The following is a 27,894-nucleotide window of genomic DNA, read 5'->3' as shown; positions in this document are numbered from 1 at the left end:
AATGGCGGAAGCGAGAAGGCAGCGCAGGTGTGCGCGTGACATGAAGGTAAGTTTCAGCGTCTCAATAACGTGTCCTTAGTAAACATCGTCATATGTATATTCGTAGTTGAATCAATGTTAACTTTACGAAGCGTTTAATGTAAGCTAGCTCGACCGTCAAGTCCACCGCGTGTCGTCCCGAGAAGAGCGTCAGTGTAAAGATATCCGTGTTTCAGCAAACAGCGTGCGCAACGATAATGTTCAGTTTTCAGGGCAACTCGTGAATTATTTGTTGGCGGTGGAACGAGTCACTGTTAATGGCGGACATCATCGTGGCTGTCTCACTGTGCTCTTAACGCAGCGTTAAGAGTGAATGTAACGAGGAATAATTGAACCACATGATGGAGAACTGCTCGGCCACAGCGTTTTGTTTGTATGTATGTATATATCTAATTTATTATTTGGTGATATTTACTGGAAATGACATCCATTCTAACCAATAGCAAGTTAGAAACTAAGCTCCCTACAGACAATTTATATAGGATAAGCATTTCTAATCATATTTGTCTGAAATCTTTCATTGAACTGATGGCTTTTTAGCCGCAGTTTGACTAATTGCTTTAGATGTTTCTTTTGTAGGCTTTGAGAAACCTGGCAATGAATTGTAAGTATTTGTAATTTTGTGCCACACACATCGAAGCTTTGCCAGATTGAGTCCAATATGATTAAATGTGAATGTCTTTGTCCTTCAGTTTGAGTTGTTGACAAATACACCAGGAGATTGTCAAGACCCAAGGGGGAGAAGTGTCTGACAGAAACAAGTCCCACCTGGGGTAAGTTTGTCAAGTAGCCATTTATCTTTATGTGATGAATAAAGTAGTGTCACATGCAGAGCTGTCACACTTGTGAATCTTTTTAATATGTTTTTAGAGTACAGATGTGAGGTGAACAGCAGTCTTCCGTGGCCCTCCCTTCATCCTTGGAGATGACAATGCAGACTTTAGTTGAAATTATGTAATCTTTTGGTGTTTGCTACTTCTCTACCTTTTGATGGAATGTTATGTATTTCCAGTTGCCCCATTCAAAACAAAGAATAGCACATGATGGTAGAGGGGTTTTGACTAATATTATCTCTGTGTGCAATATCCTTGCTCTACTGCTACAGGAGGTGCTTGGTCAGCCTCCTGTGGTAGTAGTGACAAAAATGTGGATGTTTACTCTGTATTAGGCTTTTTCTTTATTGAAGGTCTAAGCTTTGACTTGCATAATAATAAATTGTGTTGTTATTAGGACCCTGACCTTCTGGATGTGTTCCACTGCCATTGGGACATCCTCACCTCCCTTAATCTTTGGGCTTTCATATTCTGACTAATCTTGAGGTTTTTTTTTGCACTTAGGGGTTTAGATTTCAGCAGCTGAAGGGGTGTGTGTATAGCCCACCCCCCCGGTTTTTATGTCATAAAAACCTAAGTGCGACTTTGCTGCACCTTATTGTTGTGCGTCACCTCTTGACACCATGTTTGCATTTATGATTGTAGTGTAAAATACAAATCTCTTCATACATGGTCTTACATTATTTATTACAGTGCAATCAAAATCTCTTCTTACATAAATACATAGAAATACTCTTGGTCTCAGTCCTTCACACCATGTTGCGGTCCTCCAGGAGGGCGTAGCGGTCCCTCCCCTGGACAGCAGAGCTTTGGTGCTCATCCTCCAGACCTGCATGCGTGCTGATCTGTGACAACCGGAGGCTCCTCATGTGGCCCAGAGCTCGTGCCTCATACACCTCCACCGAGGTCTTCTTGTACCTGGAGAGAACGGATGAAATATGATTAAATAAAATGTCAATATACATAAAACAACTCTGGGTATTCTTCTCTTACACATGAACTCACATTTTCAGCATGAGAGATGACAGGACCACTGAGACAGAGGAGGCTGCCATTGCAGCAGAGGCCATCCAGGGCTGGAGCACCAAGCCGACTGGCATGAACACACCTGCAGACAACAGAGAGGGCACTCTGAACACGCAACATTCAACTTTATTTACATTATCTGTGTTAAAGCAGTCTGGCGCTCAGGAACACTTCCCCTTTTGTCCACAGGGGGGCGCCAAAGGAAACATGCTGAAAATATTAAGACAATTATTAAAAAGGGACTTGCGCTTCTGAAATTTGGAGACACCTTGAGGAGTCATGGTGCTCACCTGCAGCGATGGGGATCCCCACCAGGTTGTAGATGAGGGCAAACACAAAGTTGGTCCTGATGCGGCGCACCGTCTTCTTGGACAGCTCCACGCTCGCCACCACGTCCAGCAGGTTGTTCTGCGCCGTGAGAAAGACACGTTCAGCGTTCACGTTTAAAACACTTTCAATATAGCCCGCCGGTTTCCACTTGCTCGAATGAGAACGATGTCGGCCGCCTCGATGGCCACATCGGTGCCGGTACCAATGGCGATGCCGACGTCCGCCAAGGCGAGGGCGGGCGAGTCGTTGACGCCGTCCCCCACCATGGCCACCCGCCGGCCTCGGTCCTGCAGCTCCTGCACCTTCGCCACCTTGTGCGAAGGCAGCACCTCGGCGTACACCTTCCTGATGCCCACCTGTGGGCCAACAAAAACCTTTAGAGTTCATATATTTACACCGTTCATTATCATTGATCATTAATAAGTCGTACCTGTGCAGCGATGGCGTTCGCAGTGCGCCGGTTGTCTCCCGTTATCATCACCACCTCGATGCCCATGCTGGTGAGCGTGTACACCGCCAACGCCGACTCCGCCTTCACCGTGTCCGCGATGGCTAACATGGCACACAGCACGCCTACGGACCAAACACACGCCGTGAGAGTCAGTCAGTCATTCAGTGTTTTCCTGTGTTTCTCTCCTCACCGTCGATGGCCACCAAGATGGCGGTCTGTCCTTTGGTCTCGTGGCTGCACATGGCGGCGTCCACGTCAGCTCCGATGTGGTGGCCGTTCCTCCTCATCCACTCTCTGTTCCCAATGAGGACAGCGAAGGTCAGGGGAAGGTCACCTGGAAGGAGAGGTGTTAAAGAGTGTTTTGAGGGCGGCAACACCCATTTTTCAAACATCAGAGTAGACCCTGAAGGCACCGTCACACCTGCAGCCTCGCCCTCGCCGGCCGACACCAGGCTGCTGCTGTCGTCCGTGGTGGCTCCCGGCAGCAGGAAGCGCTCCTCCGGCAGCAGCAGATGCTCCACGCTGGAGACCCGGCAGCTGATCCCACAGCCGGGCACGGCCTGGAAGTCCTGACAGTAGCCCAGCAGGTCGCTGGCCAGCTCCTGTTCCCAGTACACCCGTCATTACACACACACCCACTCACACACAGGGGACAGCGTCTCCGTCACCTCTTTGCAGTGCTTGGCGACAGCCATGCCCAGCGGGTGCTCGCTGCTGGCCTCCGCCGTGCCCACCACGGCCAGGATCCTCCTCAGGGGCATGCGGGCCGCCTCCCACAGCACCAGCACGCGGGTCACCCGGGGAACGCCGTGTAATCGTCCCAGTTTTGTCAAACATCACCACGTTGATCTACGGGGGGACAGGAAGACACAGTCAGGAGGCCGCCGCCACCCTGCCCACGGTTAAGTAGTGTGACTCGTAAACAGCGTTGCCTTGTGGGCCATCTCCAGCGGCGCGCCTCCTTTGATGAGGATCCCGTTCTGAGCGCCGACCCCCGTGCCCACCATGACCGCCGTCGGGGTCGCCAGCCCCAGAGAGCAGGGGCAGGCGATGGACAGCACGGTGATGGAGGCCTGGAAGGCGAAGCGGACCACAACCTCCGCCTTGGAGATGTTCTGGTTGTAGCCCTGCGAGGAGAGGAATGAGTCATTAGAGCCACTTCTTTTAATGAAAGCGCCTTTTGTTGTTGTTTTTGCACACGAAAAACACAAAAACCAAAGCGCACCGACCGGGAAGTTGTCCCTCACGATGACAAAGTCGACGAACCCGATGGCCAGCCAGGCGCCGAGCGTCAGCAGAGAGACGGCAACGATGAAGGGAACAAAGTACCCGCTGAGCCGGTCTGCAAACTGCTGGATGGGAGCCTGAGAAAACACAAAAGAAGACGAAATACTGTAACGGCTCCACTGCCGCTACCCGTGGATTTCCTCCACAAGCACCAAGGATAGCCAGACAACCGCGAGGTTCCGTTGGGTAACATCTTTATTCGTATCACACCGAGCAGACCGCTCACCTCCCTGCTCCACTCTCAACTGGGAGCTTTTATGAGGGCGGCCTCAGCTGCTGACTGATTGCCAATCACCAGCAGCCGAGGCCAAATTACAGACAGCTGCCACAAATACTTTCCCCTTTATCTCGTCTTGTCACGCAGATTTCAGACCTCACCTTGGAGGTTTGAGCGTCCTCCACCAGCTTGACGATCTGAGACAGGGTGGTGTCGGCGCCGACGTGCGTGGCCTCCACCAGGAGGGCGCCGTGGGTGTTGATGGAGCCGGCAATCACCAAGCTGCCCACCTTCTTACTGACGGGCATCGGCTCCCCTGACCACCACAGAAGAAGAAGAGCGACGCACAGAATACACGTTTTATTTACGACGTACGATTTCAAACAAGAAAGTATGCGTCCTCCTTCCTACCCGTGATCAAGGACTCATCCGCCATGGAGCTTCCCTCCTTCACTCGCCCGTCCACGGGGAACTTTCCCCCCGGAGCGACCTTCACGACATCGCCCCGCTGCACCAGCTCCACCACCACCTGCTCCTCGCTGGAGCATGGCCGACAGAGACAGGTCTCAGGTCTGTGTTTCACCTCCAAGAGGTCCAGTTTGAACGGGTCTCACCTGAGGATGGAGTGGTCCGGGCCCAAAGTGACCACCGTGGCATCCGTGGCTTGAAGTGACATCAATTTGGCCAACGCCTCGGAGGTTTTACTCTGAAAAAAATTAAAATAATAATAATTCTGGGTTATGGATTTTTTGCTAAAGAGTAAACAAATAAAGGAGGATGGAGCTGTTCTTCTAGCGCAGATGTCAGAGCAAGGCCTTCTGGGAAATGTGGTCCAATAATACCACTAAAACAAACTAACAGGGTTATTCCAATCTACAACTTTCACAATAAACAACTTTCAATAGGCCACACGAGCCTTTTCATCAATATATATATTATATGTAATACAGTGCATCCCGAAACTATTCACAGCACTTCACGTTTTCCACATTTTGTTGTGTTACAGCCTTATTCCAAAATCTATTACATTCATTATTTTGCTCTACATTCTACACACAAAAAACCCATAATGACAGTGAAAACTGTTTTTTGCAAATTTATTAAAAACAAACCAAAACATAACATGTACACAAGTATTCACAGCCTTTGCTCAATACTTTTTTGAAGCACCATTGGCAGCAATTACAGCCTCAAGTCTTCTTGGGTATGATTCCACAAGCGTGGCACACCTATTTCTGGCCAGTTTCTCACATTCTTCTTTGCAGAACCTCTCAAGTTCCATCAGGTCGGATGGGGAGCGTCAGTGCACAGCCATTTTCAGATCTCTCCAGAGATGTTCAAGTCAGGGCTCTGGCTGGGCCACTCCTTTGTTATCTCGGCTGTGTGCTTCGGGTCGTTGTCCTGTTGGAAGATGAACCGTCGCCCCAGTCTGAGGTCCAGAGCGCTTTGGAGCATGTTTTCATCGAGGCTGTCTCTGTACATTGCTGCATTCATCTTTCCCTCAATCCTGACTCGTCTCCCAGTTCCTCCCGCTGAAAAACATCCCCACAGCATGATGCTGCCACCACCATGCTTCACTGTAGGGATGGTGTTGGCCAGGTGAGGAGCAGTGCCTGGTTTCCTCCAGACATGACGCTGGCATTCAGGCCAAAGAGTTCAATCTTTGTTTCATCAGACCAGAGAATTTGGTTTCTCATGGTCTGAGAGTCCTTCAGGTGCTTTTTACTGAGGAGTGGCTTCCGTCTGGCCACTCTACCAAACAGGCCTGATTTGTGGAGTGCTGCAGAGATGGTTGTCCTTCTGGAAGGTTCTCCTCTCTTCATAGAACAAGGCTGGAGCTCTGTCAGAGTGACCATCGGGTTCCTGGTCACCTCCCTGACTAAGGCCCTTCTTCCCCGATCGCTCAGTCTGACTGGGCGGCTTTAGGAAGAGTCCTGGTGGTTCCAAACTTCTTCCATTTCCGGATGATGGAGGCCACTGTGCTCATTGGGACTTTCAATGCTGCAGAAATCTTTCTGTACCCTTCGCCAGATCTGTGCCTCGATACAATTCTGTCTCGGAGGTCTATAGATAATTCCTGGAACTTCATGGCTTGGTTTATGCTCTGATATGCAGTCAACTGTGATACCTTATATAGACAGGTGTGTGCCTTTCTCAATCATGTCCAATCAACTCAATTTAGCACAAGTGGACTCCAATCAAACATCTCAAGGATGATCGGTGGAAACAGGATGCACGTAAACTACATTTTGAGTGTCATGGCTGTGAATACTTATGTACATGTTAAGTTTTCATTCTTTATTTTTAACAGATTTGCAAAAATTTGCTATAAACCGTTTGCACTTTGTCATTGTGTGTAGAATGTTGAGGAAAATAATGAATTTTATCCATTTTGGAATAAGGCTGTAACATAACAAAATGTGGAAAAAGTGAAGCACTGTGAATACTTTCCAGATGCACTGTATATTTATATATGTATTTAAATATATATAAATATGTATATATATTTAGACATATTTCTATAAATAATGCTCTGCTCTGACTTCCAGGAAACGTGTTCTTTTACTTTGGCGACGTGCTCCAGCCAGCGGCCCAACGAGATGAACACGAACAGCATGGGCGGCGTGTCGAAGAAGGTGACGGGGCTCTGGGCGGCGCGCTCCGCCATGGCGACCACGAGGACCACGCAGGAGTAGGCGTAGGCGATGGAGGTGGCCAGCACGATGAGCACGTCCATGTTGGCCGTGCGGTGCTTCAGCGAGCGGTACGCCTGCATGTAGAAGTATCGGCCTCCGAAGATCTGACACATGGAGTGTGAATGAGTCGAGCTTTAAGGAAACCCACGTCAAAGGGGGGGGGGTCCTCTCACCTGCACAGGTGTGCAGAGCAGGAAGAAGGCCAGGTTGAGGAGGGAGAGGCCCGGCAGCACGTTCTGCTCCTCGGGCATCGAGCCGCCGTGCTCCGGGTGCTGACTGTCCATCACCATCATGTAGACCATGAGGCCCATGACGGGCAGGCCGAACACCAGGCACAGCAGGAAGGAGTTCTTCCACCTGGAGGAGATAAAGCGAAAGCCGTAAAGATTAAAAAACGATATTTTAAGAACGCACCTTTCTTCTTCTCCTTCTACAAAATAAAAAGACATTTTAAAACCAGATACTTGCTGTCGGATTTCTTCGGTGTGGTCGAGGTTGTTTTTGAAGCTCGCCTTCAGCAGACTGGCCTCGAAGCCGAGACCCTGGCAGACGACACGCATCAGACCAGGTTACGCCGTGACATCACGGCCTCACGGGGGAGGAGCTTCAACAGACAGCGTGGCGGTCACCTGAATGATCTTGATGATATCTCGACCTCCCAGCACCTCCGGGTCAAACTGGATCTGGGCTCTGTTGGTGGCCAGGGCGACGGCAGCCCCGAGGACCCCTTTGGTGGCGGTGAGCTTGGACTCGATGGCGTGCACGCACGACGCGCACGTCATGCCCGTGATCTACGGGGGAGGAACGGTGGGGTTAAAGCACCTTCTTTTTTTAACACATTCTTAATTCTTCCCAGACAACCCACAGTGAGGTCTAGCTTCCCGTGTGTGACGGCGTTGTCCTCCATTAGCGTGGCGCCGAAGCCCAAGTCCTCTATGAGCCGAGTCACCGCCACCACGTCCAGGACTCCTGAATCGTACTTCACCTCCACCTTTCCCGCCATGAGCGACACCAACACCGCGACGATTCCTGGAAGTCGGAGCAGAGCATTTATTTATTTATATAAGTATTTAAATATATATAGTTATATAAATATATTACATACACAATAATATTAATATATTATTTATACAAGATACATACATATAAAATAAATAATATATATACATATATAAATATAGATATATAATATACGATAACCCCTGAGACCCCTGCACCTCCGTGTTTCAGTAGGTTCCTCTCGATGTTGGCCACGCAGGAGGCGCAGGTCATCCCCGTCACCCGGATGAAGCACTTCTGAACTTTGACCTGCGATCCGCTGCTGCCGGTAACCCTCGTCCGATTGGCCGGTTGCGAGTCAGAGAGGGCGGGCGGCATCGAGCCGACGGGCCCCGACGGTTCACGAGGCCGGCTGATGTCTGCGGGAGGAGGAACAGAGTCAGAGGTGGAGGAGTCGTGGGTCAGCATCCTGAGAGACGAGCAGCAGAAGGTCTGCAGCGAGGAAAGTAACCATGGTTACGTGGTTTACACTTTACTTCAGCCCATTGTGCAATACTTCTACTACTGAATTTCAGGGGAATACATCACTCTTTTTCTATACTTCTTTACATTTATTAGTGCCAATAAAACTACTCTAATGAATAGTTGTATATTCAAAGAGCAGTTGGTTGTTTCAAGGATGGTGATTACCGTAAAGCAGTTTATGGTTGTGTTCTTTCTACTGAAATTAGGATAAAATAATCTCTATATATCTCCTTGTCCTCACATTTAATCCTAAATAAACAAAATATGTATATATATATATATACACACATATGTACACATATATATATAAATAACAACAAATATAGATATACATACGAGGCCAAGGAGATATATTTCCATTCTATTATCTAATTTCAGTAAAAAGAACAACCATATCCATAAACTCTTGAAAAAATATATATATTTATACGACATTTTTATATATATATATATATATTCCACGTGTTGGCAAGCTGTCTTCGTCCTTAAATCCAATTACAAAGCGCCGGCCGCCTCGAGGACCCTCCACGTCTGCACTCGAGCGCACTCTGTCTGGTTTCCACGGTAACGAGAGGTAACCGTGAGGCGCACTGGAAAGAATTTAATCAAAAGCTTTTCTGCTCATACACGAAGGTAAGGGGGACCAACATAGACGAGAGTTCATGCACGCTCTAATAAAATGACCTCACGGCTTCACACGGCGGTATCGATCTTCTCATCTTACCAAAACGACCCAACTATTTCTTTTCAGACTCAGTTACACAACACAGGTGTTCATTTTAAATCGCGTGCACACTTCATCGCAATAGATTGGGTATCGGACCTCCGGGGGAGAGTTACACCAACTATTTGATTGCGTGTTATTTGTTTGAGACAGAAATACAAAGCTGGTTTTCCAATTCCTTTTCAAAATAAAATCCACGATGAATCAAAACATTCCCGCCGACCTTCCAGCGACGCCTCGAAGCCCATGTCTTCGACCGCCGCCCTCAGCCGCTCCGGCGCCGTCAAACTGGGGTCAAAGGTCACCGTCCCCTTCCCCTCGTCCAGCGACACGGCGATGGACCGCACCCCCTCCATCTGAGAGAGCCTCCCTTCTATGGACCGCACGCAGGAGCCGCACGTCATCCCCACAATCCACACGGTGACGACGGAGTCCAGCGGCGAGTCGTCGGCCGCCAACCGGGCCTCGAAACCCATTTCCTCGACGGCGTCCCTCAGCTCCTGCCGGCTCACGAGAAGAGGCCGGTACGCGATGAGCGCTGCGGCGTCCTGCAGGGACACCCGGATGTGCGACACCCCGGGGAGAAGCCCGACCCGCCCCTCGATGGACTCCACGCAGGACCGGCAGTGCATCCCGTCCACCGAGAGCCGTGCCGCCGACTCCACGCCGAGCCCCGACCTCTGGAGCTCCAGGGCGATGTCTCTGGCGGTGACGACGGCGGCGTCGTAGTCCACCTGGGCCGAGCCGCCGGGTAGAGACACGCTGGCGGCGAGGACGCCGCGCAGGCCGCAGATGGAGCTCTCGATGTCCCGGGCCCGGTGCTCGGGGGCGAGACCCAGGAGTCTGAACGTGGTCGTTTTGGGCGGAGGAGGGCGGAGCTCCGGCTGACTCCCATACTCGTAGGCCAAGTTGTCGAGGCCTCGGTCCGCCACGCCGAGGCCGTTCTCCTGGAAGGACGAGAGCGTTAAAGTCAGCGTGTTCCTACGAGCAGGTATTCTGGAGTTTATTTCATATTTCAGTGGGAATAATCTGTGTGTTTCTGGACGAGAACATGACCTCATCGCAGGTTGAAAAAGAAATACCGCAGCATCGTACGAGAGTTAAGCCTCGTGGGTAAAACAGGAAGAGTTGTAATCTCCTCGTGGACTAAACACACACCTGGTTTCCACTGTGAAAGGATTAGTTGGTACATTACATTTCACACCTCCATCCTCTCAACAGGCCGACCGCGCCGCTGCTTTTGGGGGGAAACGCCCACGTGACTCTGCTTAAAGAACTGAAGAACAGTCAAATACACGAAGAGCTCAGCTTTGCTTTCATGCCACTTGAATAGAAAATAACAGGAAATGTGTCAATTAACCTTTAGAAGTTAATTATTGAGATTTTAGTGCCAAAGAAGTCCAAAAAAAATATTTTAAGAGTTAAAAACTTCATGACGAGAGGTCGCCAGAGGTCACAGAGCTCTGCAGACTGGTGCACACTTCTGCTGCACCCCAGAGGGGAATCGAACCCACAACCCGAGGCGGCCACGTGGAGCCTTCTGGGGCCACTCAGACTGCCGAGCATGAGGAACACCACCGGGACGACAACGACAAACACGGACTACTGGGCTCGTGAGAGCCTGTTCAAAGTTCAATGACACACACCCACACACAGATACGCACACACACACGGGGAAATCACAGTAAATATTTCCCAGAAACATGCTCCTGTATTGGATTGTTTCTCTTGGGAAAGAGGAACTCATGAAGCTACAGGTCCCTGTGAGGCTCAATCTTGGGTTCAGGGTCAGTCAGGGGCCGTCTGAGGCGACCCAGGAGGCCCAACTTCCCACAGTCGTACTTTATATATCTCTGTGTATTTGGTTTGGTCTGTACTACAATAAAATATGATTATTATATAATAGGACAATAATATACATGATTTCATTATCTCTCCATTGATTATAATAGACCTCAAGTAAGTCCTTCATCAGGTTATTGTAAAATACTGCTTATTTATATATTTTTAAATGACTGTTATGACCTTTATACATCATTTGTTTTTTAGATAACTCACTTTAAATAATAAACCAGCGCTTTGCTTCGAAAACAACAAACAAAAATGTTAATTTGGACTAACAACAGCTTTTTGTGTGTGTTAATTTGGTGTCAAAGTGAGTTTCATAAAGTCTGCAGCAGCGTTAAATGAAGTTATTTACTTGTACTCGGCCACTCGTCTGCTCTTTTGAGGACACACTACTTGTTTTGGATATCCGTGTCGTTCACTCGACACTTTCTCCTCAACCGGTCTGAGATTCAGTGACTTGCACGACTCATCTGGCCTCGGTCCAACAGCAGCGGGACAATGAGAGCATTGAACCTCTTCAACAGGAGCTGCAGGCTACAGGTGACACACACACAGGCACACACACAGGCACACGCACGCACACACACACACACACAGGCACACTTCACCTGCTGACAAGGACATGCTTGTCTGCCACACAAACCACACAGAGTCACAATAAGCAGATCACACACATAACACAATGAGAAGATATGATAATGGGATAAATATAGAAGGTGTGTCTTCCTATCATGAGGTGCTAGCAGGCACGTGCACAGACATTTTGGGGGGCAGGTGCTCAAACCCAAAAAAAGGGCACCCATCGCCAAAATGATTTTTCCAAGTTAAGGAGTTGGTTGCTAGCAACACTTGAAACGCATTGTGTCATGAGAAGACATGAGAGTTGAACAAAATGACATGTTTTCTATTAACAATTACGATTTATTTTCAATTACAAAATAATAGGAGCCAAAAATGCCATATAATAAACAACGTACTAACCTCGACCGTTCGGTCATGCCGGGAAACATCAAACTTCTGTAAAAACGTTATAAGGCCTCAATCTGATATTTCCCAGCATGACATCACTCTTGGTTAGTAAGAAGCTATTACAAGTGTTGTTTTTTCTTGCGTTTACTCTTTTCACGCTCTGCAATTACTCATACAAGATTGATCTTTGTAAAACTGGAACAGACAAAACAAAGAGAAACATACCGCATAAAACAATGTGGCACATGGATAGCACGACACCGAGAGCTATTGTTAGCATAGTTTAGCTGCTCTGTTCTAGCTGTGAATTATTGTGACATTTATAAAATGAATTAATAAATTCAACATACTATCGAAATTGTCTAAATGGCATTTATAAAACAGATCTCTCTCAAACATGACGTCAGTAAACAGCTGGACTAGGCTTTGAAATCACGGATTTTAGCAATTTGTGTTTTATTTTTATTTTTAGGAAACGTCGGACCAGTTGTGACGTCATATTTTCAGTTGTGGTTAATTTATCACCAAACACCGTCATGACTCATGACCTGTGTGTCTGGTGCTGCGGGTCAGAGGCAGTGGCGTCCCTAGGCTAAAAAACATCCGGATGTTTTTTCATTAGCCCCGAATGTTTTCAACCAAAAAAAAAATAGATTTGGTACACAAGTGGTTAACACCTCCAGGTCCCACGTGACGTCATTCACCCAAAACAGCGGAGTCAGACTGGCAGCAGGCGCACGTAACAGCAAGCTGCTGTCTGTTTCTATGTCTACACATTTCGCTGCTTCACTCTTCTGGGCTAAGCCCAGCGACGCCGCTCCCATAACGCGCATCGCTCTGTCGTGACACATCCGCGCACACAGGTGAGCACACTCTCACCCCCGCCCCCCCGTCGACAACGCTCGCACTGAGTAAGCCCCGGATGTATCCAAATCCTAGAGACGCGCCTGGTCAGAGGAGAAGGAGGTGCACCCGTTTGGTGGCGCGAGGAGCACTGCGCGGAGGAGGAAGTGGAGGAAGCGAAATTCTCACAAAAACTCCAATAAATGCCCCGACAGATATCCAAACACATTTGGGAGGACTTGATGACAGACTATTTTTTATTCTTAAATACTTATTAATGAAGAAAAAAAGTGGGCTCCAGCAAAAAGGGCACTTTTCTCATCCAGGGCAAAAGGGGAGGAGCTTGAGCACCACTAGGGCTCTACCTGTGCACGTGCCTGGGTGCTAGACTTCCTAAGAACTGGAGTGATATGCTCAGGTACTTCAACTGAATATTTCCACTTTAGCTACTCTCACATTTTAAATATTCTTTTTGTTTCCCAAATTGACAAATTAATCAACCAATGGAAATATAACTCATTCCTTTACTTAAGTAACATAAAATACTGCACTCAAAATATGCAAACACAGCCTAAATACATATTGGGAATGTATAATTTAATAACATTGAATCATCAATAGGTCTCGGTCAGTGTGAGTGTTTCACCATCAGAGCATTATTGATTATTACTGATGCATTTAACTCAATCGGCATACAATATATTAATTTATTTAAGTACAAAAGACATTTTAAAGTGTTTTCTAGCTATATCTGTGGGGGTCAAAGTATAAATGTGTGCCTCTTTCTTCGCAGCTCTGATTTTCTGGACCGGTTCTGGTCCCGAGGAGCCCAAAGGAGAGAATCACATGCGCCACAAGTGGCTCTCCGCCACCACGACCCCGGAGGCCTACCTTGTACCCGCTCGCGCAGTGCCTCCCGCCGCCGGCCGAGTGTGCGCTGCAGGCGCAGTCCGGCTCGCAGCCGCACTCCGGCTCGCAGCCGCACTCCTCCAGGCGGATCTGCTCCTGTGCGCCGCGCGCCGCCTTGGAGACGCACGTGGGCGCCTTTTTGGGAGACTTTGGCGAAAACATGGTCCCGCCGCTCCAACGCCGTGTAGCTGTGGTCTTCTTCCTCCTCTTCTTCACCACCTGTGAGAGTCGGGAGGCCAAAAGTCCGCAGTGGGTATGCGCTGCGTCCTGGTCCTGGAGAGAAAAAGCAGCGCAGCGCCCGTGCGCACTCCGGCAAAGGTTGTTTTTTTTGGATGGTTTGACACCGCCTCCAATCACATGACTTCTGCAGGTGCACAAAGACTCCAAAACGACGCATATCTGCACCGTTTTCACTCCCAGGGTCCGAGGATTATCTAAACCTGCTTTGAACTACAACTTGTGAGGACTTTTGTAGTTCTTTGGAGAGGACAGTTGGCTACAGATATAAACCACGCTATCTGTAGAAAAATAATTTTATTTAAGTCCAAATAAATTGAAGGACACGCCCTGCATATAAAGGCAAAAACAGATTCGGGATTAGGTAGTAATTTCAAAATAAAAGCCCCGTTCCTACATAAATGCAGAAAACCAACGGTGCTGCCTTAAAACGATCAAAACTCAGCTGCACAAACCAACTCCAGTATACATTTATAAAATACACTTTATTGAGTGTCCTCCAGTCAGTGTGTGTGTTTGGGGGAGGAGGAGAGAGGGAGTCATCGGCACAAACAAAGGAAGAGGGGGAAATACAAACTGATGACTATAAAATGTGGCCCACTGCAAAGAAAACCCGTCTTTGGTCATTTCATCCGTTGCGTCTTAAAAGCTTAATTTCCCTTTAAAAAAAATCTGCCAGTTTGAGATGATTCCACGTGTCTCAGTTGTACTTTCAATGGATGAGACTGCATAGACATCTAGAAGGCACACTGGGGCGAGAACCTCTGAAGTGGAACATTTCACCAACATGAACATTTTAATGTCACTCTTCCGTGATTTTGGAACAACGTTCATCTTTTTGTTCTTCAGCGTCGTGGCTCAAAAAATGTTCACGTATCAAAAAAGAAAGCGGAATGAACGCCCGGAACGAGGGTCCTCGTCTTTAACACGTCTTGAAAACAAAACAGAAGGAATCACCTCGTCTCACGTCGGCAACGTTTTCTCACTTATTTGTTGTCGTTTTGTTTTTTTAAAAAGGAAATGCTGGATTTTTTGTTTTTTAAAGACCCCACGTAAGATCAAATGTTCAAACGGACATTTCTTGCAGTGTAAATCTGAAGGACGGCGAACCGAGAGGTCGCGAGGTCGTCTCAGCGCTGCCGGTCCCAGCGCCAGATGGAGGCGTCGTCGCACACGGCGATCAGGATGCTGCTGTCGCGGCTGAAGCTGGTTTGCCGGATGGCCGACGTGCATTTGGGGAGGGTCAGCGTCGTGCACCTGCAGGAGGGGGGGGGGGGGAACCACACATCATGCTTTCTGATTGCGCAATCCAGCAGCTTTTAATTTACACCTTATTTTTGTCGATAATTATAAAACAGAAAATTAAGCAAATGCAACTATTTGAAAATATTATCTTTAGGTTTTGGACTGTCGATCGGAGCAAAGGAAACGTTTAAAGATTAAAAAGGGCATATTTATAAAAATAAAACTATTTTCAGATTTTTTAAGGGATTCTATTGTGCCATTAAATGCCTTTCACTCTTCACTGTAATCACAATGTGTGCAAAGTGATGAGAACCTAAGAGAAAGCTGAACATGAAGCAGCTCCACAAAACCACTTAACGAATCTCCACCTGACCGTCTCAATAAAAACAGAGTGATTGAAGGTGTGTTCTGGATTCAAACCGGCATCTACCCGTTGTGATTAAACCCCGTGGCCTCTCATGCTTACTTTGCTTTGTGCGGGTCTTCCACTTCAAGGTCCCACACATAAAGCTTCCCCACCTGGTTCCCCAGAGCCAGCATCTGTAGAATCAGCATCACAGGAGACAACAGACGAGATCAAAGCCGCACTTCGAACAAATACTCCACCAATGATGCAAAAGTGACCACGTGTTGCAGCTATAAATGAATAAAGAGACTCCACCTTCTGCCAGAAGTCCATGGAGAAGCGCATGTACCAAATGTCACACTGGCTGTAGTCAAAGCGACCCAGAATCGTCACATTCGACTCGTTTGGTTTCATGACGTCGATTTCTTCCTCCATCTTTCCTGGCTTCCAGCAGACGATGGCGTTTTCACAGGACTGCAGTGAGACGAGAGGACGGGGGGGGGGAGAGTGTTAGACCCTCTGACTGGTTCCACTGAGCAGGAGTTAGGGTTAAATATTCACGATATTCAATTTGAAACTGGAGCATTTCACACAATAAACGTAGAACATCAAAGAGAAGGATTTCAGTGACATCAGTAAATATCTTTTCGCACTTGCCTTGGACAGAATAAGATCTCCGAGCCACCGCACACAGTCCACGTAGTTTCTATGGATGTCTCGTGTCGAGAAGTCGGGGAAGTGAATTTTCTGAGAGACGAAAGGCCTTAAGGAAAAAAACCAGAGGTGAATATTTGATTGCGTACACCGGTAGAAGCTGACGAGGCGGTGTTGTGTTTACCGGTTGGTCTTCGAGGGATTGTACTCATAAGACCCGCGGATGGCTTTCTGCATCCTCTCCGAGTTGATTCTCCAAAGTTTTAAGGAGTGGTCCATCCCACACGACATAATCTTTTCACCCAGGAGATCAAAATCCTGCAGCGGGATGTTGAAATAATGAATAAATCCAGGTGACTTTTGAGGTTTGTTATTGTGATTAAACTAAATACTCACAGCACTCAGGACTTCATCTCGATGACCTTCCACGCCACCAAATATAGCCACTAAAGTGTCCGTGTGTATGTTCCATAGACGGAGAGCGTGATCTGAGGAAAGAAAAGCAATTAAAATCAATGCAATGGACTTATTATTTGGTAGAGGTCCGAAAAACATTCAAATGATTCACCCAAACTATAATTAAACATTAACCTGGATCACATGTGAGCTCGGTGCCATTACATAACGTCATTACTCTTTCCCTTTAACATCAGATGAATGCATCTCTGAAGCTGGTGATCATCACGATGCCCCGTGAGACGCCGGAGGAATTTAAACAACTTAAAAAACAGGCTGGAAGGGGAAGGTCATGGAAATGTGCCGAGTCAACATCCACCTGATTAAATAGCAAGATTAAACTTCACATGACCCTTATCCCGCTCTCTGCTTTCACCTCGAGAGGCTCAGATGACGGACCGCCTGACAATAGCACGGCAATAAAGAATAAAAGAACCATCGTTGATAAAAGAAACTTTATGGCCGTGTAACAAAAAGGTAAAAAAAGGAAGGTAACAAATCAGACGAGTCAATAAAGCCATAAAGCTGCCACAAACATTTCGTGTAAACATGACACTCTTGGGTCACAAGTTTTAATTACATTTATATAAATATTGTAGATTGTTTTTACCTTTGCTGACAGACAGAAGGAGATTTGGATCCCTGGGATGAAACTTGAGCTCATTGATGGCGTTTCCATGACCTACATAATGCTGGAGTTAACAAGGGAGGTTTAAAGGTGGATTCAGGTCAATACGAAAAGGCTTTTTTAAACACATCATCAATCTGATTCTCACCGCCTAAACTGAGATTTGGAAAACACAGACGAAACAAGTAAAAGGTGGAAAGCTTCCCCCCTCCTCCGGGTGTATTTACATTTATAATAGAGAAGGAAAAAACAGTGCAGGGTGCCTGTAAACTACGTGTACGGGCTCCAAGAAGTCTTGAGCGTCACCTTGATGCATTGCATTGTGATGTGGTTGATCACCCGGATGATGCCGCGGGATCCGGCGACCGCCAACAGAGGATGGCTGGTGTTGGTGTCGTAGGTCCAGGCACACGTGTAGAAGTTCTCCTCCGCCTTCGCACACATCGAGTCAAGGAATACGAAACAAAAAAAATATACAATTTCCCTGCACGGTTTGCATCGACACCAGCGAGTCTGCATAAATGCACTCCTATTAAATCTGTGACAGAATCTCACATCAGAGGTTTGATTTGAAACAGGATGGGGTGAAACTAAAGCCGCTGTGCTTCTCTGTGGACACTTAAATACTGTTTTTTCATTTTTAGTCTTTGTTCTTAGCTGACAGGAAAATTGTATATGTCTTTTTTCCATATATAGGTTAAATAAAAGCGGTTTAAAACAAAAACAACTGTGTGACAGAACGACGACGAGGAAGTTAAGAAAAGGATACGTCCGCATCGACGTAAGACTGCAAGAGCCGGACTTCTCCCTGAGAGTGACATTCATACAGAGTTACCTGGGGAAGAAAAACACAACAAATTAAAATCAAAAGGACGACATCGCACGTGCGTACAAGTCCTACCAACCGACTTCAATGATGTAGCCCAACAGAAGAGTGAGGAACATTGCATGTATCCCGTATCAATCAAATGCAAGTCATCACTTACCCTGTTGCTACCGACTGTGGCAAACACCAGGGGGTCTCCCTCCTTGCTGTGCCAGTTAAATTGGACCCCAAACAGCGGCTGGCCGTGGTCCTCCTGTGGAAATCATTGTGCAACTATCAACCAAATGCACTCACGGAGCTGTATGTAAGAAGTCAGTCAGTTTTATTTGTCAATTTTTCATATGTGCAACATACAGAAGATTGAAATTACATTTCTCTTCTGTCCAACATAAAGTGAATTGAATTGTGCATGGTGCAAGTCTAAATGCATGGTCCCATGCGACCTCAAACTGTTCACGGTGGCGTGTGTACTCACCCTCAGGCTGTTCACACATTTAAAAGAATATTTGCACTTCTTGGACTTCCACTTGCCCTTGCCCCAGCTTTTTCTGCCGGGTGCGTTGGCAGTGTTGGTGGGTGTGTCGGGGCGCTCTGTGTTGGTTCCACTCTCAACACTGACGGCATCATCCTGCAGATGCAAAACAAAGGAAAAGTTGTTCAATTGTTCTCCTGTAGTTGGCATAGTACTCATGTAGTGACATTAATAACAACATGCAACAGTACACACAGTTAATGTCACTTTGTAAATGTAAGTGCATGACACCCATTTCAGCATCGTGTTGCTGCAAAGGAAGCTATCACATGAATATAAACACACTTTTGTGTCGCTTAAATCTTCTGACAGGAACTACATTATGAAGACACCTGTGTGGCTCTGCTACTACCTGCCATCCACTCCTGGTGAAGTCACGTGACTTTATAGCCCTGATTAACTAGTCGGCGCTAGACGCTAGCACGTGAACGCCTGAGGGTAAAAACAACGCGTATAAGTACACACGAATTAAGATAACTGAGTATTCGGTGGTCTGAACAGCTTCTAACGGCCTCCAGTTGACGTTATAACAGCTTAAATACAGATGAACAAAGATGCTAGCTAACCACTGTAGCCGGCTACTTTAGCACGATGCTAAAAGTCGCCGTTTGTCGCTAAATAAATGATATATATTAACTTCTTACATTCTCGTCTCCCGATAAATCTGGGTTACTGTTCTCGTCACTGCTTAGTTTTTGTTTTTTCGCCGGTATTTCTTTTCCCGCTTGAGAGGGGGACTCGGACATGTTCTTATTTTCCCTCATTTTGGCTCAAACTCCGCCTTTTCCGCTCAGTTGCCGCAAGGGCTGCTGGGTATTGTAGTTCGAGTCGGTCTCGGATTGTAGTCTGTGCGGGAAAGAATACGCCGTCTTCAATTAAATTATACAATTAAAAGTCTGTATGATTGAATAAGTATATAAATAAATATGAGAAATAAATCTGCAAAAACAAATAAATGTCATTATGAAATTAAGTCTTCTTAAAGAAGTGTGGCATTATGAAAGGCCCCTAAATTAAATGAATTTAAAATTATTAATTAAAAGTCTGCATTAAAAAAAAGAATGTCATGAAATTAAGTCTTCTTAAATAAATGTGACAAACAGTTAAAGACTCCTAAAATAAATAAATAAAATTATGAAATACAATGTCCCTAAATTAAATAAACAAATATGAAATACAAGTTCCCTAAATTTAATACAATTCAAAATCAATGTCTGCATACAATAACAAAATTAAGTCATGATATGAAGTCTTCTTAAATAAATAAATGTGTAAATCATAAAAATCATAAACACAGTTAAAACACATAGACGTCATGAACAGTGTTTAAAGGTAGAAGAACATCAGAATTAATTAAAAAGTTCAACATAATTGCAGAAACACATTGAGGTTAAAAAAATAGGCCTTGTAAATATAACCAAAAGGCAGCTGCAGTAGTTCTTTTTGTCCCGCAGGGGGCGCCCACGAGCAGCAGAGCCTCGACTCACTGCTCCGGCCTCCTTCTGCAGCGGCTCCTCCGGCCTCTCACCGCCACGTTGGGGGTCAGCTCCATGTCCATTGGCGAGTTACAGACCAACAGCTGCACACCGTCCAGGGACCTGGAATAGAGATGGTGTGTGTGAGAGGCGGGGTAAAGGAACCCCACCTCTCACACACGTGTATGGATGTATGTCTGAGCACATGGCTACGCCAATACAAAGTGGTCCATTGACCTCCCTGCTAAAAGAGAGAAAATGCAGGGAGTGTCACATTGTAACTGTGTAAAACATAGCCATGTGGCTGCATACAGTGAGTGTGTGGTGCGTGTGTGTGTGTGTGTAGGTGTGTGTGTGTGTGTGTGTGTGTGTGTGTGTGTATGTATTGCAACAACCTACCTGTTACTGGTCTCTTCCTCCCAGGGATCTCTGGAACCTGCCTCCTCTTCTCAGGGTGATCTGGCAAAATAGTTCCCAAGGTCCATGACCACCGATTTATAGGTCCGGGAGATACCAACTGGAGGCAGCGGGAGGGGGAAGTGAAGCCATGAGTTTCTGTGTTTATTGAAGTAAAACTATGGATTTATAATTTACTTTGGTTGTAGGAAGTGTTGTTCGTCCTAAATTCTGGTTCATGTGTTTTCAAGACTTTACACAATTATGTTGAACTTATTTATTAATTCTGATGTTCTTTTACCTTTTCATTGGAAATAGTTGAACAGGGGGAGTAGAATAATTCACATTCACATTCTTTACTTTATTTTACTTAAAGTGTGTGTGTGTGTGTGTGTGTGTGTGTGTGTGTGTGTGTGTGTATGTATGTATACAGGACTGTCTCAGAAAATTAGAATATTGTGATAAAGTTCTTTATTTTCTGTAATGCAATTAAAAAAACAAAAATGTCATGCATTCTGGATTCATTACAAATCAACTGAAATATTGCAAGCCTTTTATTCTTTTAATATTGCTGATTATGGCTTACAGCTTAAGAAAACTCTAAAATCCTATCTCATAAAATTTTAATATTTCCTCAGACCAAGTAAAAAAAAAGATTTATAACAGCTGAGTGTTTGTCAAGGCTCAGGAAACCCTTGCAGGTGTTTCGAGTTAATTAGACAATTCAAGTGATTTGTTTAATACCCTACTAGTATACTTTTTCATGATATTCTAATATTTAGAGATAGGATATTTGAGTTTTCTTAAGCTGTAAACCATAATCAGCAATATTAAAAGAATAAAAGGCTTGCAATATTTCAGTTGATTTGTAATGAATCCAGAATGCATGACATTTGTTTTTTTAATTGCATGACAGAAAATAAAGACCTTCATCACAATATTCTAATTTTCTGAGACAGTCCTGTATATATATATATATATATTTATATTGTGCTATAATGAACATTATTAGATGTCAGTGAGAATGTCCTAAAATCATTGTAATCCATTTAATTGTATATATATATATATATACATATATTTATATATACACACATATACATACACACATATGCATATATATATATACACATATACACATATATATATATATACCTGTGTATACATACATATATGCGCATATATATATATATATATACACACACACAGGTATGTATATATGATATATCTCTATACATCTCCTTTGCGGTAACGTCAAACATTTCAATTGTTAAATGAGGTAGAAACAGAGGAGTAATGTGTGTTTTGAACTTTTTATTAAGAATACACTGAGTATTTGTTGTGATATCAGACCCCTCCACCGAGGCGGCATCCTCTCCTCTCCACACCCGCTGCGTAGTAAACCCCCTCTATGACCACGACGTCGGGGGGGCTTATGGCACATGATCATCCAGTATTATGGGATGCAACGCCAGCACTACGGTTGGTGAAGCGGGGTCAAATCGGCACGTTTCGCACAGAAAAATAAATACTGATATTTTTGAACATGCACGAACAATACAGAGAGGACATTTCGGAGGTATGGGTTTTTCTTTTCTTTTCCAGATTTCTCCAATAAGGCGTGATATAACGAGGCCACGGACACACACACATACACACGCAAAGGCTAAAATAATAATAAGTAGACATAAATTTGCAATTTATGTCATTCATTATTGTCCATGTTGTTGGAATGAGGTGGGTTGGCTTCAGGCCTACAGTATCAAGTCTGCATCCTCCAAAGAGGCCACACTCATCTCCTCTGACAGCTCTTCATCTTTATCTTCCTCTTCCTCCTCCCCCTTCACAACGTCCTCCTCGGCTGCTCTCTTCACGCCCCTCTGCTTCGACAGCGCCGTTGCGTAGCGAATGTTATACATATTAAAGTCACACCTGTGCAAAGAAAATAATGTGGTTTCAGGGACACATGTACTATACCATGAAATTATAATATTAATAATAATATTAAAGAAAGAGGGACATGTTGAGACTTACAGTTTGGACAGATTGTCAAAGTGTCTCTGGATGCTCTTCTGCAGAGCCTGCAGCGTGGGCAGTATGGCTGCTGACCTGCACGCCAGACAAATATAATCAGTCACTCATATGGAGACAGTAGTGTGACAAAACAATTAAATTAATATTCAAAAAAGGCACTCGAGCGGACCTGTTCTTGAGTTTCTGTCCGTGCAGCATGAGCAGGCTCTGGGCCCAGGTCATGTAGAACTGCAGGTGACCAGACTTCTCCAAACTCGCCGCCACGAAGCCCAGAAGCTTCTCAACGTAGATGTCAGGAAGAGAGCCGCAGACTACTGGGACTGGAAACAAGAACAGTACATATCATCCAGTCAGCTTTTGAGGGAGTGAATTCACAGCCGATCAACAACAACAAAATTAACTCACTCTGCGTGTGTGGAATCGTCTCCAGCACTTCCTGCTTGAGGGCTTTTTCGTTGAGCCTGAACGCCAGGACGATGGCCGACGCCCACTCCTGCAGACGCAGCTGCTTGCGTATGCTGGCCGGCGTCACGTCCAGGTCGAGGTCGTAGGGGTCGAACACCAGAGACCCGTCGAGGGAGTAGACCAGCAGGCCCTCGGTGGTGGTGGCCGCCCAGCTACGACCTGAGAACAGATGGAGCCTCGTGAAATCACCTGAGCCCGTTTCCCTTCACAGAGTGTCTTCTAAAGACTTGTCTTGGTTTCCTGGCAGTTGCATCTTGAAGTATGAAGAAGAAAAAAATGAATAAAGCCGACCTACCAGTTGGGGAGAACCGCAGAGAGCTCACTCTGATCTCCGGCTTGAAGTGTCGAGAACTCATATCACCTGCAAAGAAAACACATGTAGAGATGTGTGGAAAATAAAGGCAAGCAAGGGAAAACAGGAACACAGAGAAAGTCATCAAGCACCAACATATTTCTTGAAAACGTCTTTGCACCATCCTGGTGAAGTGAGCATCCTACCTCTCCGCACTCCAGGGAGGCTGATGTTGACCCCGTCCCCGTCTCCGGCTCCCTCGTCCACCAGAGCCAAGCTGCCGAACTCCGTCATCTTCCGTCTGTCCAGGAACTCCTGAAGGACCACGGCACAAAGAGTGAAGCTCGAGGACCAAGTGAGCCCGTCTGTGTCGAACCTTTCAAGAAGGTTACGTTACCTCCATGGCGTCAAAGGAGAGGTTGCAGGAGATCTCAAACTTCTTCATGAGCATCTGCTCCTTGACGTTGTAGATGCAGACGAACTTGGACTGGCCTCCCGCCAGCAACGACTCCCCGTCCGCAGAGTAGCACAGCGTCGTGAAGGACCTGAGGCAGGAAACACAGCTTGAACCAGCAAATCCACACACAAAAACACACCAACTGTGCCTCTTCTTCTGTGGTTTCACTCACTTGCCCTTTGCGGACTGCTTGGCCGTGATCTTATCCGTCTCTTTGCGGCCCGTCTCCAGGTCGTGGCGTCCGTCCACGCTGCGGGTTTGCGTGGCCGTGTGCGGGTCCCAGAAAGAGATCTCCCCGTTCAGAGTGGCCACAGCCAGCTCCTGACCGTCGGGGCGGTAAGTCACAGACAGACCTGAGGGATAAAACCAGTTACTCCACGTCGTCCGTGACATAAAAAGAGCGACGTGTGGAGTTCCCACTGCGGCCGTGTTTACCGTCGGCGGTGAGGGGAATGGTTTCTTTGACCTGCCAGCTGTCCAACATGTCCCACAGCCGGATGGTGCGATCCCACGAGGCGCTGGCCAGGATGGACTGGACTGGACTGAAACACAGGCAGCTGACCGGCCCCTCGTGGCCCCCGAGGACCTGGTGAGTCACAGGGAGGAGGAAGTGGGACGTGAGGAAGAGCATCTTCACACTCATCATCCACGTTAATATTGACGCGTGTTTGTTGATGAGCTCACCTCCAGCAGTCTGCCGGTCTGCATGGACCACAGAAAGATCTCAAAGGAGTCCTGGGCTCCGGCGCTCACCAGCTCTCCGCTGACATCTACAGCGAGGGAGGAGAACTGCGCCGGGCGAGGCGACGTGAAGGTCCTGAAGTTTCTGTACCTGGAACCCACAAACGCACACGCGTGGATTTAAAGAAAAAGAAGGTTCCAAGTCGCCCGTCAAATGTCGGAAGTCAACCAGCTTTCCCTGAAAGTCACCTGTGCAGGTCGAAGGCTCGGACCGTCCCGTCCAGAGAAGCGCTGACGATGACGAAGCCGCTGGAGGTGAAGGTGACCGTGGTGACGCTGCTGGTGTGCTCCGTGAAGGTGACGAAGCACAGGCCGCTGTTGGTGTTCCACACTTTGACCTGCGCAGATGAAACCAGACTCTCACACGCCATTCTGTTCTATTCAAACCCTTGGAAATGGTTTCATATATATTCTTTTTTTCTACAATATGATGAAGTCACCGACTTTGCCGTCGTCGCCTCCCGTGGCGACGTACTGCCCGTCCGGCGAGTACGCCAGCGACGCCATGTTGTTGAAGTGCCCCTGCTGCTTGAAGACGTACGACTCGCTCTGCCACTCCCACACCAGCAGCTGACCCTTCCCTGACACAACAACATGTACATTAAATAATACAAATTAAGGACTTTAGAGTAAAGAAAGTATAAACGAGACACGACAGAAGAGGAAGAAGACTTCTTACCCGAGCAGCCAAAGCCGATCCAGTCTCCAGAGCCGTTTATGGCCACTGAAGCGATTCTCTGGTCGGAAATACTGGAAGAAGCAGCATTTATATTTAGTGTAAATAAAAACACATGGAAACTAGTCAGTAAGTTTTTTGTACTTCTGTGCAATGTACCCAAAACTTGAGACATGTATATTCCGGTCCTCTTTTTATTATTTCCCTAGCTTTTCTCTCACCTGAGGGAGTGAATGAGGTTGAACTCCGGAAGTTCGTGCAGGTGGAAGACTCCCGAGGCGAAGCCCGTGACCAGGATGTGAGACGGCTTGTGGTAGGCGGCAGCCGTCAGGTTGTTAAAATCCCCCTGCTTGTTGAAGAAGTGTCTAAAAGAGGCAAGAAGAAAATAAATAATCTGATACTCATCCTCTCTTTATTGCTGCAGCTTAAAAAAAAAGAAATAACGAGTCTCTCACTTGCTCCTCTGCGTGAATCGAACATTTTTGGTCTCCTCCTTCTCTTTGGGAGCTCCAGCTTTCCCTCGGATGACCTCTCCCTCCGTCGTGTCCCCCATCTCTTCCTCCTCCTCCTCCTCTTCGTCACCCCCCTTCCTCTGGGCCTTGGGCTCGCCCTGGCTCTTCTTCAGGATGAGGCCGTCCAGCTCGGTGTCGCTCTCCCACACACACAGCGTCCCGTCCTGGCTCACCGTGTACAGCTGACAACACAACGTTTAAATACCGATACTCTCTTCTTATTGTCATGCGTACGCAAGACTTTTTTTCCCAGACTCACATCCAGGCTGTTCTTCTCGAAGAAGCAGCCCACGATGACGTCCTTGTGTCCGCCCAGCGAGTAGTAGAGGAGGTTGGCCCAGCGCTCTGCACCAAACACCCACGTCGACATGTCTTTGCTGCCCACCACGAAACACCTGAAGGGAAAAAACAAACATCAAAAACGCGTTTTTTTGTTTTCTCACTCTTTTTCGTGTGCGATGCGTCGTAAACCGTCACTCACTTGGAGTCGTCCGTCCAGTCGATGCAGGTGGTCTCGTCGTAGGGGCCGTAGTAGCTCTTGTCCAACACAAAGGCGTTGTACTCGCGCTGCTTTCCGGGAGCGTGGTACATCAGAGCGACGCTGTCCTTCGTCACGACAAACTTCCTGAGTGGGAACAAGAGGTACAGCGTCAAGATTTAGGTCATTTAGGAACTTCGCAGACTGTAATTTGATTACTGGGTTTTAACCGATGGTCAGAAAGGCATAGGACATTTTTTTAAATAATCCAGTCCATCAGATGTGCTCACCTGCCATCGGGGGAGAAGCGGATGCTGTTGACGGGCTTGTGGAAGTGAAAGTGGTGGAGGACGGCTCGGGTGATGAGACTGACCAACAACGCGGCGCCATCTGTGCGACACAAACACACATTTTATATTCTTCTGCGACAAGACACAAGCTGCCGTTTGAGTATAAAGACAACGTCGTATCTTAACCTTCGTCCACCACGACGGCCAAGTTCCCGTCAGGAGAGAGACCCACACAGGTTATGTTTTTGGTCGTGGAGACGGGTAATGTCTCAGATGTGTTGCTGCAGGACAGAGAAGGACAACATTCAGTCTCATATATACCAGTTATCACTATTTATGCATCTCTGGAAACTAGATTTGCAGCCAGGGCTTTTGCACAACCTCCATGTGTCACATACCTTGAATGTGCATGAATAATATCCTCGTGTATTTTTAAATCACGACTTACTTCTTCAGGTCGAAGACGGAGACTCTGTTTCCAACCGGACTGATCACAGCGTTTCCATCTTTAGAGAAATTCAGGTTACCCTGCCGGTAGACTGCTCCGAGCAGATTGGAGAACTACGACGAAGAAACAGGTTTTATTTTAAGAAATCACCTAAAAGCTTCCTTTTTTTTTGGAGTGACGGTTGAAAAATATCTTAAAACGATGAAATTATAGAATTAAATACTGCCGAATGAAAGTATAAATACTGAGACGTAACAATATAATTTTAGTTAAACACTGGTAATAAATGAGTAATTAAATTGAACAATATTTGAATGAAGTTCGGTAACGTTAGCTGTTAGTTGTTCAGGTTTAGCAAGCAGTGACGTACTTACCTTATAAGCAAACTTCATTTTCACAGATTATTCCTTAAACGTAACGCATTTATCTACTTTTTAAATTACTTATATTTCTCCTCAGAAGTCAAAATATGTGTTCATGTTACACACGCTCCTTCCTCCACTGCCCCACACGTGTTAGCATTGTGTTGACACTTTGACACTTCCGGTTTGAGGTGGGTTCTTTTGCGCCCTGTAGCGGCCGGGAGGGCAAACGACTGGAAATAAATACACTATACACATTATATCTTTTAGGTTATTTAAAGATATTTATTGTGTAAAACATACAGTATTTGCTTTTGATATCATTCCCAAATTCACAGTAAGAAATACATATTATTTACTGAGTGTTATGGTTTATTTAGGTGGAGAATATTTATATAATGTCCACTGTCAGTAATGTCACATAATTTATGCATTTGAGGCAAACCTGCTTGTTTTAAGTACAAAACAGGAAATAAAAGTGATTATAAATGCAACATAGGTAAACAAAACAACAATTACAAAATCGCATTATTAATTTAAAGTGAAACTATAGGGAATGTTGAAGATAAAATAGACCCACGTTTCTTTAAAAGTGAATGAAAGTGGAAAGAGACATTCGATCCGATCGGCGATAAGCACACATACTGG

General features: G+C 46.3%; 3 protein-coding genes and 1 long non-coding RNA gene across 7 annotated transcripts; 1 reads left to right on the top strand and 3 right to left on the bottom strand.

Moving 5' to 3' along the window:
• Positions 1-11: 11 nt before the first annotated feature.
• Positions 12-1,540, top strand: LOC130204363 (uncharacterized). Of its 4 annotated transcripts, none has more exons than XR_008833633.1 (4): positions 12-46; positions 619-643; positions 732-812; positions 910-1,540. It is a non-coding gene; the product is annotated as an uncharacterized LOC130204363 (long non-coding RNA). The 4 variants fall into 4 exon arrangements; XR_008833634.1 differs by lacking the exon at positions 12-46 and adding an exon at positions 75-416; XR_008833635.1 differs by lacking the exon at positions 619-643.
• atp7b (ATPase copper transporting beta) lies at positions 1,541-14,012 on the bottom strand. The gene is given in 24 exon segments (XM_056431032.1): positions 1,541-1,790; positions 1,878-1,980; positions 2,189-2,306; positions 2,381-2,584; positions 2,659-2,801; positions 2,870-3,013; positions 3,101-3,281; positions 3,348-3,489; positions 3,491-3,528; positions 3,612-3,806; positions 3,909-4,043; positions 4,345-4,499; positions 4,595-4,722; positions 4,798-4,889; positions 6,750-6,983; positions 7,053-7,236; positions 7,348-7,421; positions 7,509-7,670; positions 7,745-7,908; positions 8,097-8,297; positions 9,351-10,074; positions 11,328-11,353; positions 11,392-11,509; positions 13,679-14,012. Coding segments are annotated over 24 exon segments (4,014 nt in total). The 5' UTR covers positions 13,859-14,012; the 3' UTR covers positions 1,541-1,621.
• Positions 14,013-14,399: 387 nt separating this feature from the next.
• On the bottom strand, positions 14,400-19,391 carry eed (embryonic ectoderm development). The gene is made up of 12 exons (XM_056431033.1): positions 19,265-19,391; positions 18,564-18,716; positions 18,249-18,341; positions 18,032-18,097; positions 17,569-17,694; positions 17,245-17,326; positions 16,575-16,666; positions 16,363-16,496; positions 16,182-16,287; positions 15,840-15,998; positions 15,645-15,718; positions 14,400-15,190 (listed from the first exon to the last, which is right to left on the bottom strand). Exons 1-12 carry the CDS (start codon positions 19,382-19,384, stop codon positions 15,064-15,066), a joined length of 1,332 nt encoding a protein of 443 aa, XP_056287008.1. The 5' UTR covers positions 19,385-19,391; the 3' UTR covers positions 14,400-15,063.
• Positions 19,392-21,790: 2,399 nt separating this feature from the next.
• On the bottom strand, positions 21,791-27,389 carry pwp2h (PWP2 small subunit processome component). Its single transcript, XM_056431142.1, has 21 exons — positions 27,259-27,389; positions 26,885-26,997; positions 26,623-26,717; positions 26,437-26,536; positions 26,150-26,293; positions 25,928-26,063; positions 25,612-25,850; positions 25,378-25,521; positions 25,160-25,230; positions 24,925-25,061; positions 24,670-24,818; positions 24,424-24,571; positions 24,175-24,325; positions 23,912-24,092; positions 23,680-23,827; positions 23,489-23,597; positions 23,286-23,351; positions 22,931-23,149; positions 22,695-22,845; positions 22,526-22,600; positions 21,791-22,423 (listed from the first exon to the last, which is right to left on the bottom strand). Exons 1-21 carry the CDS (start codon positions 27,274-27,276, stop codon positions 22,246-22,248), a joined length of 2,772 nt encoding a protein of 923 aa, XP_056287117.1. The 5' UTR covers positions 27,277-27,389; the 3' UTR covers positions 21,791-22,245.
• Positions 27,390-27,894: the final 505 nt, after the last annotated feature.

The sequence above is a fragment of the Pseudoliparis swirei genome, chromosome 14, assembly GCF_029220125.1.
Source record: "Pseudoliparis swirei isolate HS2019 ecotype Mariana Trench chromosome 14, NWPU_hadal_v1, whole genome shotgun sequence".
Taxonomy (NCBI): Eukaryota; Metazoa; Chordata; class Actinopteri; order Perciformes; family Liparidae; genus Pseudoliparis; species Pseudoliparis swirei.
Note: the sequence above shows the minus strand (reverse complement) of the source record. Positions and strands in the feature narration are given on the sequence as shown.

Bases quoted from the DNA above. Each gene is read 5' to 3' on its own strand.
- eed (XM_056431033.1), bottom strand. From the start codon at position 19,384: ATGAGGGAAAATAAGAACATGTCCGAGTCCCCCTCTCAAGCGGGAAAA. The intron at 17,695-18,031 runs GTATCCTTTTCT...ATGTGTGCGAAG, and splicing joins AGTCTTACGTCGATGCGGAC to GCGGAGGAGAACTTCTACAC. The intron at 15,191-15,644 runs GTAAGCATGAGA...CCCCTCCTGCAG, and splicing joins GAAGACCCGCACAAAGCAAA to GTGCACGACGCTGACCCTCC.
- pwp2h (XM_056431142.1), bottom strand. The intron at 26,064-26,149 runs GTGAGTGACGGT...TTTTCCCTTCAG, and splicing joins GACTGGACGGACGACTCCAA to GTGTTTCGTGGTGGGCAGCA. The intron at 22,601-22,694 runs GTCCGCTCGAGT...TCTGGCGTGCAG, and splicing joins GGACAGAAACTCAAGAACAG to GTCAGCAGCCATACTGCCCA.